This window comes from Diabrotica undecimpunctata, unplaced genomic scaffold (assembly GCF_040954645.1).
Source record: "Diabrotica undecimpunctata isolate CICGRU unplaced genomic scaffold, icDiaUnde3 ctg00001239.1, whole genome shotgun sequence".
In the NCBI taxonomy this organism is placed as follows: Eukaryota; Metazoa; Arthropoda; class Insecta; order Coleoptera; family Chrysomelidae; genus Diabrotica; species Diabrotica undecimpunctata.
The window spans coordinates 1-20,734 of NW_027313400.1; the positions used below are offsets into that span (position 1 = coordinate 1).

A 20,734-nucleotide genomic window follows, 5' to 3' on the forward strand; every position below is an offset into this window, starting at 1 on the left:
CGCGCTATCTCAGAGTTTTCTTTTTTTTTTCTATCTTTAAAAACGGAATAAAGATCGAAACGTCAGTGTATTAAACATGTAAATAGATATATTGTGGCTTATTTCCAACCTTCTCCCTAAAAATAGAGAATGCCACAAACAAGAACCTATAGAAAAATAAATATATATGTTATTTGTATGTTTGAAAACGGTCTCTTTATAGAGATCGAAACGTCCTTAAATTAAACATTTGAATAAATATATTGTGGCTTATTCCCAACATTATTTCTAAAAATACAGAACGACAAGCGAAAAGCCATAGAAAATAAATATTACTATCATTTGTATAATTGAAAACGGTCTCTGGATATAAAGATCGAAACGTCAATAAATAAACATATGAATAAATATTTTGTGGCTCATTCCCTACATTCCCCTAAAAATACAGAATGCCACAAATAAAAAGCTATAAAAAAACAAGTAATTTTGCAGAAAGTTTACTGATACCAACCGGCTGTCGCGGAAGTTACGCTAAAACGTCTTTTGACGTGACCCGTCCTTAAAGAGTTACACAATGAAATTTTTTTAAAACAAATTTTAAGACAGTTTCCACACTACCACAGAGGTATGTCTTGTGGCGCGTTACTGTTTTTAAATGGTTGTTCGCCAAGAGCCATATTGTCTTATTAAATAAAATGAACAAAACACTTAAACAGTATAAAACAAAACAAAATAAAATCCTATAAAACAAAATAAAATTCTATAAAAACAAAATAAAAATGTTTGATGTAACAAAACATTGTACTATTCTATTTAAACTCAAACACTATACACACTTGCTATGTTCTTCTCGTTTTTTTTTTGTTTTTGGTTTTTTTATGCTGATGTTCTTATTAAACTATTAGAAAATATTATTCGCTGTTAAATCTGAAGATGCAGTGCTGCTATCGCTGTCATTATCTTCACCAGAATTGGCTCTAGTAAAACTTCGATATGAGTGTCAAGTTCCCACATACGTATGATGTTCTTTAATTATGTGGCCTATACATTTAGCCAATTTCTCTGGAGTTATATGGAGGATTGCTGGAATCAAAAGTTTCTTAATTTCGTTTAATTTGAACGTTTTGTTATTGCGTGCTACTTCTCCTTTCACTTGCACCCAGATAAGTTCAATGGGATTAAGTTCGCAATGTAAGGTGGTAGACGCAGAACTTTGACACCATAATCTTTTGCAGTTTCATCTACCGCATATTTAAGATATTCACTTTTCCTTAACAGTGCAATGTCAAATAGCTAAATTTTGAGCATTGATTCTTCGTATGCAATCCCCTTTTCTGTAAGCCATTCTTGAATCCTCCCTTTCAATTTCTTTCATAATCACCTGTTTTTTTTTTTCGACTCAAATTGAAGAAAACCATCATCAAAAAACCCTGTATCACTTCCTATATGGGTGATGATTAAACGCCGTCCCTTTCCTGATGGAGCTTTTAATCCTGTAGATCAGCCTTCTATAAATGCTTCGCGTTTACTTTTGACATTTAAATCCTGCCAAACTTTTCCAACTGTATGACCTTCGTTAATCCAGATTTCATCTAAATAACATATTTTGCGTCCAGTGGTGCGAATTTTGCGTATTTCTTCTAAATATTTTGTTCTCCACACAATAATTTTATTTTTTTCTAATAGCATACTTTTTCTGTTGAGTTTTACATATCGAAAGTTCATTTCGCGCATGGTCCTGATTAAGACTCTACGAGATATCTTGGGTAAGGAGTCATCGTTTTCGAGCTCTTGAGAAATATTTTTCAGTGTTGGAATTTCACTCCGAAAATAAAATGAATGAATTTTTCGCCGTATAATATTCCTTGTCTCGTCATCCAAAACAATGCTTTTTCTACCTCTAGTTTTACCTTTTTCTTGCTTTTTATTTTCCGATGTATTTTTAAGTACACGATAAATACAGCTAACGGATACTTTTGTTAAACTGCTACAAATGTCGACCGCTTGGCTAACATTTAATGCCATTTTTCTGCCGACAATTCCTTCATAAACGTTTCGTATCATTACCTTCTCTTCGGACGTTAATATTTTCCGTCTCTTTTGCGGCTTTTCATTTTTGGAATCAACATCAGAATTTTGCTGTCTTCTCTTGGAATAACTCGGTTTTTCGTCCTCCAATAAAACTCAAACCAAATAATCACAGAATATAACTAAAAATTTACTATAAAACGACAAACTATAACACTCGTATTATCAATAACACGTTTTATCAATAACACAAACTTATCGCATAAAATATATTCACAAAATGCAATACATGCCCTACCCTCAGAAACGCGAATGTAAATGAACTATTGTTGATTGGCACTTGCTCTACAAAAACTAGGTTTACGGCTTTCTGTGGGTCGGAATTGAAACGGAGTTCCATCGCTAATTCCAAAGTTGCCAAACGATTAAAAATACTGTTTTAAAATATCGATTTTTATTTTATAAATTTAAATATGTAACGAAACGGAACATATAAATAAAATTTATTTAATCACAATTTTGTGCTTAATTTTTACTATTGAAAAAATCATTTTTTTGGTATTTTTATGACGGTAATAATCGCTGCGTGGAAGAAAACAGGTTTTGTATGACCATAATTACTACTTGTGACCAAGAATTGGCTACACTGTACGACAACTCCTGGTCAGTTTTTCTATAGAGAAGCACAAATAAATATACTACTTATATATTGTGTAATTTCTTATGAGAAAACGCAAATTGCAATTGAGAAAACGGGTAGTTTTCGAGTGCCGCTGTGTACGTTTAAATTTGAGGATATTCAGCGTTTAAACGATGAATCACTCTCTCAAATATTGAAATTCTACTATAGTAACATTTAAAATCACTCAAACTTTTAAAGATACTTTTAAAATCGGACGTTTTTAAGCAAGTTGAAAACGAGAGAATCGTTCTTAAGATCAGACAAAGGTTTATAAGAACGTGCAAAATAAAACAGACGTTATTAGGCACGTTTAAAATAACATAAACGTTTCTAGGTATTTATAAAATGAAATAAATTTTTCTAGAAACCTTAAAAAGTACTCACATATTTCTAGAATCGTTTAAAATCACTCATACGTTCCTACATATGTTTAAAATCAAGAAAACGTTCATAGATACTTATAAAATCAGGCGAACGTTATTAGGCAAGTTTAAAATCAAAGATAGCAAGATAAAAATTAGAGAGACGTTTATAGACAATTTTAACACCATTTAGATGTTTCTAGGATCTTTTAAAATCACTCAAACCTTCTTATGATCATTTAAAATCACTCATACATAAATAGCAGGCTTTAAAAACACCTGCAATGTAAATAAGGCGTTTCTAGATAAGTTTAAAATCAGGCGGACGTTCCTAAATACTTTAAAAATCAGGTAGACCTTTATAGGAATATTTTAAATCATTCACACTTTGGTAGGAACATTTAAAATTGACTAGACTTCTCTAGATACGTTTCAAATCAGCCGTCGGCGTCGCTTGAAACCAAGCAGATGTTCAAATCAACGTTCTAGTTACTTATAAAATCGAATAAGCCTTCCTATGAACGTTTATAACTACCCACCGTTTTTTAGGAACGTTTATAATTACTCACAATTATCTAGGAATGTAACGAATGAAGTTTCAAGATACGTTTAAAGTCAGCAAATTTGAAAAGTCTATTATTTAAACAAAATCAGTTTTATGTAACTTCTTATCCCTTCCACAGATTGGTATGAGCTTTATTTATTTTAAATATAACATAAGATGTGATTTTTTATTTAATTTTTGTTATCTTGTACTGAGCCACCGAGAAAAGTTCTAACAACAGTAAATTTGGTGTCGTACCAACCGTTTGGAAACTTTTTTTCTCAAAACAACATGTTCGGGGAAAAAATGATTCATTAAATGCATTTATTGAATTTTTTTTTAATTGAAGTTATACATAAACTAACAATTTTCCTTAATTCAGCAAAATTTTCAAGTGACATTAGCGGTGATATGTTACCTTCTTCGCGTTTTTATTTTGAGATTTATCAGTTTATTAATTGTTGAATACATCAATTTTTAAATATAAAGACAAATATAACAAAAAAATATATAATAAAAAATGATAGAACTCGATTGTATTTGTGATGTCAAAAATAATTCAAAAAGAAGATATTGACACTGGGTACATAATTAGGAGTTTTCTCGGTGGCTCTATATCTTGTAGATCATGTTTTATTAAATGAATTTGGGCACTTTTGTGACATAACTTTATAGATTTCTTTTGTGCAATTGTATTTATTTACAAATATTGTATGTGGAGTCATCAATCTTCAATAGGATTAAAAAATGGCCTTTAATTCTAGTTTGAGTTTGCTTAAATACTAATATTCTGCCTTCTTAACCTTACCTAACCTATCACACGGGCGTATATAGAACGGGCCTGGAAATCTATTTGTATTATATATCTATGGTTTTGCCTTTTATCCTTATGCGGGATCGACTTCTATTAAATTTCACTATCTACCGATACTTGAAAATTTCCTAGATCTGGAGACAAAATTGCTATACCTGTCTGTTTAATATATTGGCTCTTATGGAGATTTCGATTGACAAATGACCAAATTTCCCCAGATTTCTGGATGAAAAACGATAAAAATAAACTCATACTATTTTATTTTATTATTTACAAAAAATTAGCATTTAACAGTATTCCATAATTATTCTAGTATATCAATTTTCACAGTATAATACAAAATGTAATAAAAGAACTATGTTTCTATAGTTCAAATTAATAATAGGGCCTTCTTGGATTATTCTGAAACAAAAATCGCGTTAAAATTTTATTTCATTGATTTTTCTCAAAGATAACTCACCAAAGGATTTGGCCTAAATCTGTACGCCAGCATCATTCTTTTTCTATAGGTCTGGTACTCATCTTCATCTTCGTGTGAGCCTTCTAAACCCAAACCTTGTGTATGTTCTCTAGCGGGCCCTCTAAAAATAAATATATGCAAGTTTAAAAAACTGATGAAGACTGTCGGTGGAAACACGGGTTTATACGGGTCATACTATCGCTGCGATAGTATAAGTCTATCTGCGCTAATATCGCTCCAATATTTTTTATATATTCGAGAAGAAATACACTTTAACGCCACGGCCTATACAATTCCTTTGATAAACAAAAATATAACTTCTCCTTCTCTTCCTACCCTTCTCCTTCTGCTACTGACGCTACAACCTAAATTTGAACTTAGTCTTCTGTATTTTCTAACTTTCACCAGATTTTGTGCATCCATTGCCACCTCACTCTCTCATCTCTTTCGTGGTCTCCGCTTTGCCCTGGATAGTACTGTCTAGGACTCTTCTTGCCAATATGTCGTCATCCATCATCACTACATGATCAATATATCGAAGTCTCTGCAGCCTAGCGAACACTGCAATTCTGCAACACGATAGGAGCAAATCAATTTCCCGAATTTTCAAATTTGTGGTCCTTTGAGCCGGATTTCAAGATGTTATACTTTAGTTTTAAAATATCTTTTTATTCATATTCCTGTAATACACTGTGCTTGTTGGTAATATCTTTGGTTGATGACCAAGAATTTTGCAGAATAATTGTGATTTATGTGGGAAAGTGGGCAATTTCATATTCTATTTTTTGCCTTGTTTAGACTTTTTACCTTGTAAATGTAAGTTTATGTTTGGATAATTTTATTTCGTTCCTATAGCTTCTCCAGTTTTTTCTTTTATTCGAAAGTATTAAAAGTAGAGCAAACATTTATTTTATCCTTCAATATTTAAATAACTAATTAAAAAATATATAGTCAAATCATGAATTCTTCTATCTATTAAAAATATGGTACAAATAGAAAACGACATAAAGTTTATTAAAAAACACATGAATTAGCATTTCATTGCACGTGATTATGTTAAAAGAAAATTTAACTACGTAAAAACTAACTTACTTGTTTATTGGCTCTACAATTCCCGTTCCTCCGGATCCTAGACCTTCCCCTTCGGACCAGCCGAGTTTTTGCAACATTTTAAAACCAATGTTGTCCTCTTTAAGTTGAAATTCTTTATAATCGGACTCGTTAAGTAGCTTTTGGTCTTTACCGCTGACTTTCTCCATAAACTTCTTTAACTCGTCGGCTGGCAGAAAGTCTCCTATGTGGTGTTTTCCTTCGGCTTGCTTGGTAAGTTCATCGGCCCATAACTGAGTCGTCAACATTTCCTAAAAAGATATTATTTTATTAGTAGACTTCGGAGAAAGATGTATTATGTATTAAACTTTAAAATGCGTTGTAGTACAGCTTAGAAAGAAGAGATTTGGGTCAGTAAGGAAATTTTTGACCAGGAGACCAAGTTTTTCTCTACATATAAAATTTATGAGACAATCAGAGAACTTGGTATACTAATAAAAGTTGTAAGATTGGTAGTAGAGCAAGCGTGATACTGGACCACTTTGGTAACCATGCCATAAGGGTCTCCGATGCCGATGACCAGAAGTGTCCCCTTTGACGTTGAGATTTCCAAGAAGTACATCGACAATGACCAGAGTGTTGTAGAAGTGGTCTCTTATCGCTAGATTTCTTCTTTTCAAAAGAGATTGATGAAACAAGGACCACGCTGTATATTGAAGGTTCTTCTCTTGATTTCGTTTTCGCAAAATTATTCAGGTTTCCTCAAAGAAGTGATCGTCAACTAAGGGTGAGTGAGAGATGCAAGAAGTGGTCGATAATGACTAGAGGGTCTGGTAGACCATCGCCCTGTATTTGATTATTGCATTTATTTTTGTATACTTGTCAAATACTGATGATATACCCATTTAGTTTGTCGTATAATGTAACTAAACCAAAACAAATTTAACTAATCCAAAAAATAATGAGAACAAAACAGAATTCCTTAAGAATGGAGATCAAGATCTTCAAAAAGGGAGACAAATCGGACCCAAAAAATTACAGAGGAATTAATTTATTAAACACAACATTAAAATTAACAACCAAAGTGCCAACAAATAAACTGAATGAAATTATAACACTAGCAGAAGAACAACAAGGTTTTAGGTCGGAAAGATCATGCACAGACCCTATATTTATAATGAGGCAAGTGCAAGAGAAATCATTAGAATACAACAAACCGGCATATCTATGTTTTGTGGACCTTAAGAAGGCATTTGACCGGATCAAATTAAAGGGTGTTATCCACTTATTGTACACAAGAGAGGTACCTCTAGGAATAATCAAAACGATCGAAAATATCTACCAACACAACACAATAAAAGTAAAAGTAGAAGAAGAACTAACCGACCTCATTGGAGCTGCTAATGGGAGAAGACAATAGTAAAATAGGCATTATTTATTACATTCTACACTTACCTTCTCTCTGGCCTTGTGCTCCCATGTGCCACCATCAGTTTCTTCGTCCGAGTCGTACTCATATTTATTATGTCCGGCCAGTCTTAATCTTTCCGCTTCTTCTCTCTTTTTAACCATGTCTTGATACAACAAACTGACTTTGTAGTTGTCCTCCGTTTTTTTCCAGTCCTCTTCCGAGAGAGTCGCAGTACCATAAGTGTTTACAGCGTATTGAATTAAACCCGGATCGTTTCTGGTAACTTTTGTCAAAAGGACCGGTCCCGTATCTGAAGCGATCATTTAGGAAAAGATATTGCTCGTTTTTAATAAAATATATCTATCTGTATGGTATAAAAATAGTATAAAAGGTTACTTACTTGAAGGAGGAGGAGGAACGAATGACATTACTGGCATAGTTCTGGTCGGTGGACTGAAAACGAGAGCAGGTGGAGGTATATTGGCTTCTTGATTTCCCCATCTACTTTTCCTTTTTCTTTTTCTGTCGGCATTTTCTTCGTTCTGTAAGTATAGATATGAATTACACAGTACAAATAAATAAAACAGAACATTTTGGGGGTTAAGTAGGACATCCAACTCGTTACATTCGGATTATGATATTCAGTATTAATATTACACCAAAATAGCTGGTTAAATAACTCAAGGATGGACAGACCTGGAACGTGGACTTTGAAAAAAACATCTATCAACAAACTTGAAGCATTTGAAATGTGGTCATTGAGAAGAATGATGCGCATACCTTGGGTGGATAGAGTTCGAAACGATGACGTCCTTAAGAGAGCCGGCGTGGAAAGAGAATTCTTTGAATTAGTTAAAAAACGCAAGATTGGTTACCTTGGGCACATATTGAGAGGAGCAAAATATGAAATACCACAGTTAATCCTACAAGGGAAGATCGAAGGTAGGAAAGGAGCCGGCCGCAAACAATTATCCTGGTTAAGGAATATTAAAGAATGGACAGGAATACACAATACAGGCGAGCTGTGTCACGCCGCCAAGAACAGAATTCTAGTAATGAGATAGTCGCCTACGCACTTTGGTGTATCGCATGTTAAGAAGAAGAAGAAGGACAGACCTGGAATTAAAAGTAACTAATATCAACTGGATAAACGAAAAATATTCCCTAAGGTTTGCATACAAAGGTTGTTTTTTTAGTTTTGTATATAGCCATAACGACAAAAAATATATAGACTTACAGTACTTTATTGCTTTTCCAAATATGTCCCACCAAGATCGATACACTTTTTCATACGTTCAAACCAATTGGTAAAAGTCATTCCAGTCTTCTGATGACATCTGCAAAATCGCTGATTTAAAGGCATCGATGGCTTCTTCTGGCGACTGGAAATTTTTTATTTTTGGGAACGTGAAGAAGTCGTGAGGATTCGTCCCGGAAGACCGGAAGGGCCGGGGCTATACGGTGGATAGTTTAACAATTTGATATTCTGAAGCTCCAAAAAATTTATTGTCTTTTGGGCAATGTGAGCACTTGCATTGTCCGGATGTAGGATAATTCACCGTTGTGTGTTGCTTTTTCTGAGTTTCGTGATAACTTCTGGTAAACATACAGTTATATACCAATCAGAAGTAACCGTTCTTCGATAACACCCACACAGCGGATTGGCGTTTATTTTCTGGTTAGTAGGAGTAAATCCAAGATTCATCGCCACTAACAATACTATAAACGTTTTTTGATATTCCTTTGTTGAACCGTTCCAATGTTTTTCGACACCAATTGACGCGAAACGCTTTTTGCTCTTCTATGAGCAAATGAGGGATACAAAGGGAAACCAACTTTGTAACACCCAGTTCTTCATGTAGAATCTTTTGGGTCGAGGACTTTGAAATGCCCAAAGATGCCTCTATCTTCCGATATTTTACACGGCGGTCATCCTTAATTAGCTGAAGAACCGCATCAATGTTTTGCTCTGTGACTGCTGTTTTGGATGGACCTGACCTGGATTCGTCTGTGCTCGAAAATGTTCTCGGCTATGATCCATTTTTTGTATCACTGTAAATTTCACTGTACATTTTTGTAAATTCACTGTATCTACACGACTTGTATCACAATGAAACTCTCGATTTATGTCAACAAAAAATTGAGGTTACATTTGTGTCAGAAGGTTTTATTGGTGGTGCCATCTAAGCAGCTATATGTAAAACTAAAAAGACAAACCTCGTACTACAATAATACCCAAAACAGCTGAGTCAAACTGGGGAGAACGATATTGTGACGAAGCCAAATTGCGCATCGAAAAATTAAGTAAAAGAAACATACCACATTTTCTTCTTTGACTTCTTTCTCTTCAGTCATATTACCTCCATCCTCTTCCAAAGCCATTTCCGGTTCATACTTATCTTCCGGTCTAATGTTCCGTTCTTCGGCAGCCATAATTTCCCTTTTGACTTGATCTACAAATCGCCGATATAGTTTGTACGCCTCCGATTCCTTATCGAATAGGAACCTATAAACAGTCCAAAAGAAATCGTACAAAGTTAAATTTTGTGAATACCTTTGCGGGGGATATATCTACTATGGATCAAGTCCTATTCGGATTTAATTCCTTAGAATTTGCACTACGTTGGGAGAATGAAGCTGATAGAATTGCCTCTAATACCTTTATAATATGGCAGACAGTAAAGTAAGTTTTGTTTAAATCAAAACGTTGGTCATTGAGCACATTATAATTTAGCATATCAGTTGAGAAGGCTGTAACACTTCTGGTCTAAATAATGGCTAGAACTTTAAATTGCTTTTAAATTTCATTGCTGAAGAGAGAAACAAAAATACGCTATTACCTGTTCATACAATTTAAATAGTTTCCTACGCATAAATTTTTTGAGATCTGAGAAAAGTCACAAATCAGAGTAAGCTAAATCTGGCGAATAAGGTGGATTATTAAAAGTTTATTCTTTAATTTACCCATTTTTGTAATGATTTTTAGATACACTTTTTGGCCGATTTCTAGGCCCTTAACTCACTTCTATCGTGTACGAATAATCTACAATTCCGGACCCCCATAATGTTTAAATCATTTTCGACAACGCTTTTTGGTTTCCATCCGCCAGTAACCTAGCTACGAATTCTATGATATTTGATTGATTAACTCATGTAACTAAGTTCATAGGGTTCTGTAGGTTCATGTTTCACAATACACAACCATATGCCTCAATAGATCTTCAAAAGCTGTGAAGATCTCTTTGAAAAAAAAATTCACTTGTTCTCCATTATAATCTACTGTCAACATTTTGCACCCACTGTTGGACGTAGGTCTCCTCCATCCTCTTCCATTGTTCTCTATCCTGTACTTTCTGCAGTCAATTTCCTGTTGTTTTTCGTAAGTAATATTATTCATTGTGTTGGTGGTCTACCTAGGTGCCTTTGGTTTTCTCTAGGTCTCCATTCTATGAGTCTTTTGGTCCACCTATTACCGTTTAAACGTGCTATATGGCCAACCCATCTCCATTTGCCTTGTGCAATATTTTCTATGCTCTCTTCTTGTTATCCCCAGCATTACTCTATGGATTACTCTTAATTTACGCAGATTTTTTAGTCAATGTTAATGTTTCAGAACCATATGTTACTACCGGCAGTATACATTGGTTGTAACCTTTTTATTTAAGCAAATTCATAATTTTCCTTTAAAATTGTCGCATCTTATCAAACGCTGCCAATTCCAAACCTATACGGCGCTGAATCTTACGGGTTTCCTATTCTAATATCATGTCGAAGTAAATACGGCTAAACAACTGACGTAGTTCTTAGCCACCTACTCGTAAACATCATTTGGAACTAAATTGGTCATGTATTTTGTTTCTTTAAAGTTTATGTTCAGGCCTACTTGTTCTGTTGCCTGTTTTAGTTCTTTCATCATTTAATGCTACTACTAGTACTAACAATATCATCTGCAAAACGCAAGTAACGTAAGTATTTACCATCAATATTTATTCCGTTTTTAATCCCAATCTAGTTCCTCTCAACGCATATTCCAGAGCTGCCATCGGAAGAGATGGTGTCGCTCTGTCTAATATATATATATATATATATATATATATATATATATATATATATGTATATATGTTTTATTAACTTAGCGTATCTATAGTCCAAATTACTTTGTTTTAATAGTTTCAACACCGCCGGCAATTCCACGATATGAAAAGCTTTCTTGAAGTCGACGTGAGTGATTTATTATACTTATCACTAATCTAATAGACCCTCAGCCTTGGTGTTTATCGATTTCCATTAAGGTATTTAACAAGGTAGAACTAAATCAGTAATAGCAGCACTGGAAACAATGTAGAATATAATACAGATACATAAGGCTTATGGAATGCATATACAGTAATGCCACCACAACTGTAAAACTTCATGAAGCAACAGGTAAAATTAAAGTAGACATAGGAGTTAGACAAGGAGATATCATTTCGCCAAAATTTGTATAACTGTTCTCGAATACACAATGAAATCACTGTCTTGGGAGAAGATAACATTATTCTTATCACACACAACATCGCTGATGCAAAACAGATCATCGTTATCATCATGAAAGGACCTCGATCTTCTCAAGCTTTCTGCGCCATTCTGCTCTGTCCATTGCTTGGATTTTCTAGTTGGCAACAGCGATCTTCTCAACATCCTGTTACCCCGTCTATCCACCTCAGCTTTGGTCTACCCTTTTTTTGGATCTGTCAAGCAAAACAGATGATTGACGAATTATTAAAGGCCTCATGTTGGTCTCCGAATAAATGCAAAAAAAACCAAAATAACGACGAATCTAGTGCTCGCACAACACATTAGAATAGAAAGAACAACCAATATATGAGATACAGCGCAGAATAAGTTTGAGTTGGGCTGCTTTTGGAGAAATACGGGAGGTATTTAAAAATAATATAAAAATGTGTCTGAAGAGAAAAGTATACCAACAATGCGTGTTACTGGTAATGACATACGGAGCGAAGACATTAACGTTAACAAAAAAGTCTGCGGAAAATTTAAAAGTAGCCCAGGAAGCCACGGAAAGAGTCATGCTTGGAATCACTAAAAGAGACAGAATATGTGATAACACCACCAGACAAAGAACTAAAGTCAAAGACATAGCAAAACATGTAACTACGATGAAATGGAGATCCATTTCTACTGCATCTACTTTTGTCTTTGTTTTTTCCGTCATCTGCCAGCATTCTGATCCATATGTCAATATTGGCTCTACAATTGCTCTGTAGATTGTCAATTTTGTATTAATGGGAACTTGATTGGGCCAAAGTACAGCATTCATAACACATAAACTCTTTTGTCCCTGTTGAACTCATCGTCGAACATCACACTCAGATTCCTATCATTGTACGATCCACAGAGCTTCCCTAATCGTTATATCCTGCCTGTGTAATAACAAAAGTCTGAATTATTTCGGACTGGTATACAACACCGGCTTTTGAGTAGCCTTTAAGTTATAAAGTACGATTGATCGTACGAATACCGATGGTTCTAAGTTTCGTACTACTTACAAACACAGCTTGTACGATTTTTATTACCACAAACAAGCTCTCTTTTCGCATTTAGATGCGACGAAGCAGCTCACGACATTCAGGTCGTCAAAATAGGGTATTCGCCCTACTTGCTGGTTAGAGTTAGTACGGTTTTTAACGAGATCCACAGTATTCCGGAACGAGTCTGTGATAAGGTGCTTAAATATCCGGCAACTCGCTTTTTATTAAATATGATTAGTTAATATCTTTATTTGTTCCAGCCAAACTCATTTTCCAGATTTACACTTTAAGATACGACGTTCCCACACCTGAAAGACTGATCTAGAAGAGGCCTAATAATTGGCTCCCAAAGAAAGATGTTCGTTTTATTGTTATACATCGGATCCTAACTTTAAGAGGTAGTTTGTTGTTACCCATTGGTACTCATGGTTACGAGGTTTCTACCCATTTATAAACACAAACAAGTTTTTTTTTTCGCACGAAGCTCACGACATTCAGGTCGTCAAAATAGGGTATTCGCCCTACTTGCTCGTTAGAGTTCGTACGGTTTTTGACTTGCACATGTCAGAGCCAGAAACGAGATCCGTAACAGCATTCCGGAACGAGTCTGTGATAAGGAGCTTAAATATCCGGCAACTCGCTTTTTATTAAATATGATTAGTTAATATCTTTATTTGTTCCAGCCAAACTCATTTTCCAGATTTACATTTTAAGATAAGACGTTCAAGGTTTCTGCCCATTTATAAATCTAATAGCTCGCTTAAGACACCGGCTCATCATCGCTTACCGAAATGTTTGCTTTGTAAATCATTAATAGGGACGAAATCATGGAACCGTAGAGGGTCTTGAGATCGCATACCTCCGACAAAATGATGGACGAGACCAAGGATGAGATTGCGACCACAAACCCTTCGGTATCGCCCCAACAACAATTTTAAAGACCTCAACGCAGTTCAATGTAACAACTTTCATGATCCAAGCTTCTAGTCCACACAACACGACAGAGTCCATATAGTATTTGATCGATCTGAGCCTGGTTGTTATTCTGAAGCTTGCCACTTAACAAGGTCTTAATATTGAGAAAACTTCTTGTTGTCTGGGTCTAGATTGTCTGTTAGTCTAAAACCGCCGAGTCATCAGCGTATATCATATTGGTTCGGGTTTGCCATTTATTTATATGACTCCCTTTTAGTGTTCTAGTGCTCGTTTAAAGGTGCATTCCGAGTAGTCATTAAATAAAATAAGAGATAGGACATATCCGTGTCTTACCCAATAATTAATAGCTGTTTGTGTTCTTAGGCCGTTTTCTTGTTTTACTGACGTCACTATATTGATAAAACAAAGTATGTATGTCGTTGTTGCTCTATTCTATTTGCATCTAGAATTTTCTTAACTCAGTGTTTGTCACAGTCAAAATCTATGAAGCAAATGTATACTTCTTTACCCTGATATCTGCTCTTTCGTCGGTGTCTTATTTTCGGTATATTATCCGATGTATGATTTTTTATCGATAGATGTAGTTTCAGAATTTAGCTCAACGTACTTATAAGATGGTACTGTTCGCATTTGCTGGCGTTAGATTTTCATATCATTCATATCTGAAATCAGAGAGCGTATGGGCATAGACATTGACGTCCTGGAAACTATAGAATGCAAAAGGCTGAAATGGTATGGCCATGTAGAAAGGATGAATGATCAACGATGGCCAAAGAGAATTTTACAGTGGATCCCCACCAACCGCAGGAAAAAGGGAAGACCAAGAAGATCGTGGAGACAAGAAGTAAAAGATGCAATGGAAGATAGGGGTCTACAAGTAGATGACTGGAACGATCGCAAGCGTTGGAAGCTAGGTTGCGAGAAACGGCGGCAGCTGTAATAAACTCGTTATATATAAGATTTTCATATGTAAAAAGTACTTGGTTCTTTAAAACTTATGAATAAAAAAAATATCTTTCCAATATATTTCATCAAATTTCTATCAGCTTTTACGAATTGATGACGTAGATGTACTGCTTCATAAATGTATTTATAAAAAATTAGGAAAAAATGATTTTGAAATACGATTTGTTTGATAAATTCACTAAAATAACTGCCATATTAGTAGGTTCACTTGCAACTGACCGATTTAATTTTTTTATTTAAAATTATTGATCAATATTCAGTACACTATAAACAGCTTTGTAGAAATGTGGAAAGTTCACTGTGAGTATATTAATTCAATGGGAACGTATTAAGCTACTTTTAATCTTACTAGCCATCGCACTCTTACTATAATTATATCAGCGAATGATTTAATTATAATATAATATTTTATCGTAGCATCAAACTGAAAGATACACAAGTAAATAGAGGAGGCGAATGTTGGGCAAAATACAGACTAACTATCTCAAAAAATGAATTCTCATACACGTTAAAAACTCAAGCTAAAATTAAAGAAGACAACATATTAGAAAAGGATAGCAAAAACAGAAATAATATACATTAATTACAAGACAAATCTATAAGAGACCTATATCGGAAGATTGGGCCAAAAATTACGAGCATTTGATTTCAATATCATTAAAGATATATTCGATTCTCATGTAAAATTCACCAGACTAGAAGCCGCGAATCTTTGGAATACGTTGAAGAAGGAAATATCCAGCACAAAGCAAACAATAAACGAATACTTGCACTTACTACACAGAGAACAACGCGACAATGATTTAGATACATTTTTTTTTATCTGATTTAGTTTAATATTGGTCCTTCGAGCCGGATTTATAAGTATTATAGCAGTATTCTTAGGTTAAAGGAAGAAATTGAGAATTTATTAGATTGCATGGCATTGAAGGAGAAAAATGTGCGTTTACGTCAAGCTTCATGTAACAAGTCGACGGCAACAATGACAAAAGTACTTAAAATGAAATTCATATTGCTTTCACACCCACAATATTTAGCCTACAACGATTATCTACTGTTTTTAGATCTGATAAAGTAAAGGAAAGATATTTGGACACATAAAGAATGCCCGTATAGTTGATGAGCAAGGGTACACATTTTTTAGTCGTAGTAATGGGTGGAACGAGCAATAGCAACGTAGGACTGGAATCTGCATAGTTTTAGGAAGAAGCTGTCTGAGCGAAAATCACGTCATTCTGCATAAGTAGCTGCTCTTTGTCTATTTCGAATAACCAGGAAAATAAGCTATAATACTCATAAATCCGGCTCGAAAGACCAATGAACAAAATTAACAAACTCCTGTTGTTGCGCTGAAGTAATTGTAAAAATGCTTTAAATCAACGTTAAATTTTCAAATGATGAAAAGGTTGCCAATGTGAGTCCATAATACTAATTTATAGAGAGTCAATACTCTTTACACAATACATAAGTCTTTATTTAACAAAAACTACAAGCTAAAAATAACATGAAACAAACAATAAACAGCTAAATCAAAACCGAGAATTGATTTAGTTGTTCACGCAATAAATACTCAAAACAAAGTCAAGACCAGATTGGAAAAAAATGTGAAGGTATAGGAATACCAGTCAGAGACTGACTGACTTCTTATGCATAATAAGTTTCGCAGATGACCAAGTTGTGACTGCTCAAGAGAAGATCGAGTATATTGAACCTATTGCTTTAATACTGTAATAAGTCCTTATGGAATCACGATAGGTTTTCTTTTTCCAAACGAAAAAACCTTAACTGATTTAATTTTCATTTCATCCTGTACAGTGCTAATTTTTTAAAACTATTTTATATATCTAGGTCGATTTGCAAAATTTCGCGTGGATTATCAAAACAAATTATTTCAAATTAAATAATTGTGGATACATAAAAATGGAAAATAAAGGATAAAAAGAGATTAGAACGACGAGTAGAGAACGCTCATCGGGAGCATCTCTTTTAAAATCTATCGAGGAAGAGCGAGTCGATCCACAGAACAAAAAGTATGTCATACTTTTTGTCTACAGTTAGGGGGAAATAATCTCATTGGTCGCGACGTACGTACTTGGCATATTGATTAGAAAAGTAGTAAGTTTCTACATTTATTACAGACAATATTTTTTATAGTTTTTGAACCAATATTTTACTAACGGACTTATTTGCCAACCAAGCGTTGTGGTTGCAAGGAATCTCGCTGAATCTGCAAGAGAGTAGGTTAATTGGAAAGTAGATAAAATTAATTATGTTTTATATGTTGGGCCTTTGACCCAGCGTTCCTTGTTACACAAATGGCGCCCAACGGGGCGCCCATATAACGAATGAAAACATGAATTCCATACCCTAACTAGAGAAAACTAATTAAATAAAAAGAATCATAAAGAGAGATTAAGGAACGAAATATTTAAAAGAATATTATGAAGAAAAATATTAAATTTGAAAATGAGTCCAAAATGTATCATTTACAATGTTATGTATAAATTTGTAGCATAGATAGTTATGTAAAATGCTTTGTTTTTAATTTAGAAAGTTTTTACACGAATATTGTTTACAGGAATGAATTACTATCCCATAAAATAAATTACTGAATTAAAAATCGATATCACTGCCTTTAATTAAAGAAATTTATTATTTCAGATTAAATACGATCAGCTGCGCTTCAAAATAAAGTAGAAAAAAAAACAAAACTCCCTCTAACGATACCAATGCAAACAATACAATAACCAATTGGACTTCATCCATGAGTTGTGTATATTTTTCTTTTTTTTTGTATAATATAGTCGGTGTACTGCTTGGCATACCACAATCTAGGATCTGTTCTTTTCGCTGTCTAACGACGTCCTCGAAAGTGTCTCCACATTCTGCTACCATGCGACCAGAGACGCCATCGCCTCGTATTCGTAGGGGTTACCTGGGGGAAAACTCACAACACATCACTAAACGCCCCGATAATGGCGCAGGGATGACTGAGAACCATTAAAAGTAATTAAAAACCAGAATTCGGGTAGCGTATCGGTTGTATTAATATGGTAGTTTCAATAATCAGTCTTTGAACTAATCAAGTTAATAGCAAATGTATGATTACCAATATTTTAAAAATTTTCATGGTGTCCAAAAATTTTTTTGGTACAATATCTGACTAAATAGAAATTTCTTTTTTATTTAATTAAAAATCGTGTTATGTTAAATGGTATAATATATTTTAACTTTGACTACGTTAGTTTTTTGGAGTATTTAGTAGCTTTACATTCCACATAGAGGTCATATAAGCTCGCATACATAGAACTTTTTTATATAAAAAGCAGGGTCCATTGATTCTACTGATAGCACGCTGTGTTTATCGACCATGTGACCTAAATTACCAATGAGAATGTCACGTGGTCGATAAGCCCTTTAGAAAGAGATACAGGACTGCTTTGAGTCAGTGTGCGCTGTGGCACTGCAAGGAACGGCTGGATTGCAACGATCAGTCTATCCTGTATATGTCTATGATAATGGAGTATCCAAAAATAACCGAGCATGCAAGGCAATATCAATGCTCATAGATAAAAAATATCAGAAAGAACTCAATATTTGCTACTCAATTTAATATGGATCTCTAACTCGAAATCAGCGCTACATACAACAAGAAGCTATATACGGTAGTTGACCATGAGAAATCCTACACGTAAGAGAGAACTCACACATTTATATAGGTATCATTTGGCCTGTAAAGCTTCTGCTTTTGAAAATACTAGAGGATAAAGATCAATGATATATTAGTGATGGATTCGTCCGTTACTTGATGGAAATTCATTATCTAACAATAAAATCATTATTATTTTATTGTTAATTCCATAGATTCTAATAAAGATATCTTACGGCCTGTATACACCACACAGTGGTACATGGTTTGTATACTCTACACAGTGGTACATGGTTGGTATACACTACACAGTGGTGCATACAAACTTAAAGTGGCGACTGACTGCCCAAAAATTTACATCGGTCGAACTGGTAGAACTGTTAACAAACGTTTAGCAGAACTCAAAAGGGCTTCAATATTGAAAAAACAGATTCTAAGTACACAATTCACTTATATGCCATAATCATTCTTTTAATGACCAATTAAAATTTTCACATTCAAAATAAAGGCCCTTAAGCTATCCTTGTTAGAATATATGGAAATTAACACCTTAAAAAACTGAGACAAACAGTTCTCTCCTCCTCAACTAATTCAGTTGAAGACTATAAAATGTAAACGCATACCAAAAAATAGAGTACTTGAGAAAGGCACTCTGCCGAACAACTGTAGTGATAATAAATTTTGTGGAAGTGTTGAAAAACAAAAGTTTCAGTGTTTTATTGTTATATAATAAATATGTGATCACAAACAGAAAAATACACCATAAAACAGATAGTGGATGTGAGAAGTCTGACATCAACCAATGATGGTAGCGACCACTCTTTGGTACTTGGTAACTGAGTTTGGTGGTGACCCCAGGTGGGAGTTTTACGTTGCCATGAAGTGAATCTGTTTAAAACTTTAACATCTTAATAAATTATCAGCAACCATGTAATTACATAACAAATTTAATAACATTTAAAGGGTTTTTTATCCATATAAGTGGCATACTCATGTTTACTAGTAACAGCACTGTTAATGGAATTCTCATTCCCGAAAACGTTCTGTGATGTAGCCTAAAGGCATTCTTTTAAGGTACCTACTAGTACCGTGTAGAATGATAAAAAAGACACATTTCAACCATTTTTTTGTATCTTATCCATTTTTTATGTCAATCATACCTGTTTATTATTATTATACAACTTTTGAAGTTTACAAAAATTGTTTTTCTGTTTTTTTCATTGTTCCTGTATTTTAAAGAGGGCGCCAAAAACTTTTCGTCTAAAAATTACTGCTCAAAGGCAGACAGTTAATCTCTGGAACGGCAAATTTGAAATATAAAATTCGATAAGAGATTTAAAAAATAAGTACCCTTACGTGATATTTACCAAAAAATTGAAAATTCATAAAACAAAACAAAATGGAGATATTTGAATTTTTTTTTCTTTCAAAAATTACCTTTTTTTCAAAACTATCATAGAGAAACCGAAGCAAACTAAATGCATCAAGTTTTATTAAAATCGACCGACTAGATCCGGAGATTAACTTCCGCCAGTTTTAAAACATATTTTTATGTCTTCTATGTTCTTTCTTTTTTCGTGATTTGCTGGAAGGGTGTTTGTGGATTTTATATTGGTATCCATATTTTGTTAATTTTTAGTCCTTATTCATCGATTAAAATTATTTTGGATGCTTATATATTTCCACCGCTTCACGATATAACCGGGGTAGTTCTGTGATGTTTTATCCAGCATCTGCGTTTCTTCAAACAGCATCCGATGTTCTCCGCTTCCCACAGCGCGTTCGGCAATGGCAGATTTGTTGATAGGCCCTAAACGACCAATGGCTTTATGTTCGTTTATCCTTGTGTTCGTGTCTTTTTGTGTTTCCACATATACCATTCCACTTGTGCATGGTATTCGGTATACTCCGGCCGTTGATAACGGGTCGCGTTTGTCCTTCACCGATTCGCCCAATTCTGTCTGTTACCCCCGACATATAGGGCAAGAACGCTTTTCCTGTATATGCTGATCTTCGTCCTGTCTTCTAGTAACCGTTGTTAATCGCTTTATGTATTTCTCTTCACTTTGCAGGAGAAGTCACTTGGCAGATGCTGTGGTTCACAAAATCTCTTCGCTCTCTCCTCCAGAGTTCTGATGATACCTTGTTTTGGCCTGGATGATGGAATTGAGTTCCTGTTTAGGTATCTGTCCGTGTGTGTAGGTTTTCGATACACTTTATGTCCTAAGTAACCTTCCTTCGATTTACTAATACATTTAGGAACGGTAGTGTTGATCTTCTCTGTTTCCATCATAAATTGATATTGGATGTAGTGTTTATATA

The 20,734-nt window shown here is 34.3% G+C and overlaps 1 protein-coding gene across 1 annotated transcript; it reads right to left on the reverse strand.

Annotated features, from left to right (window-relative positions):
• Positions 1–4,652: 4,652 nt before the first annotated feature.
• Positions 4,653–17,709, reverse strand: LOC140431915 (SURP and G-patch domain-containing protein 1-like; the record flags this gene model as incomplete). Its single annotated transcript, XM_072519783.1, is given in 9 exon segments — positions 4,653–4,811; positions 4,870–4,990; positions 5,962–6,230; positions 7,375–7,640; positions 7,731–7,872; positions 9,650–9,836; positions 17,589–17,607; positions 17,610–17,666; positions 17,669–17,709. Coding segments are annotated over 9 exon segments (1,129 nt in total), but the record flags the coding sequence as incomplete, so codon positions are not given.
• Between the last annotated feature and the right edge of the window lie 3,025 nt (positions 17,710–20,734).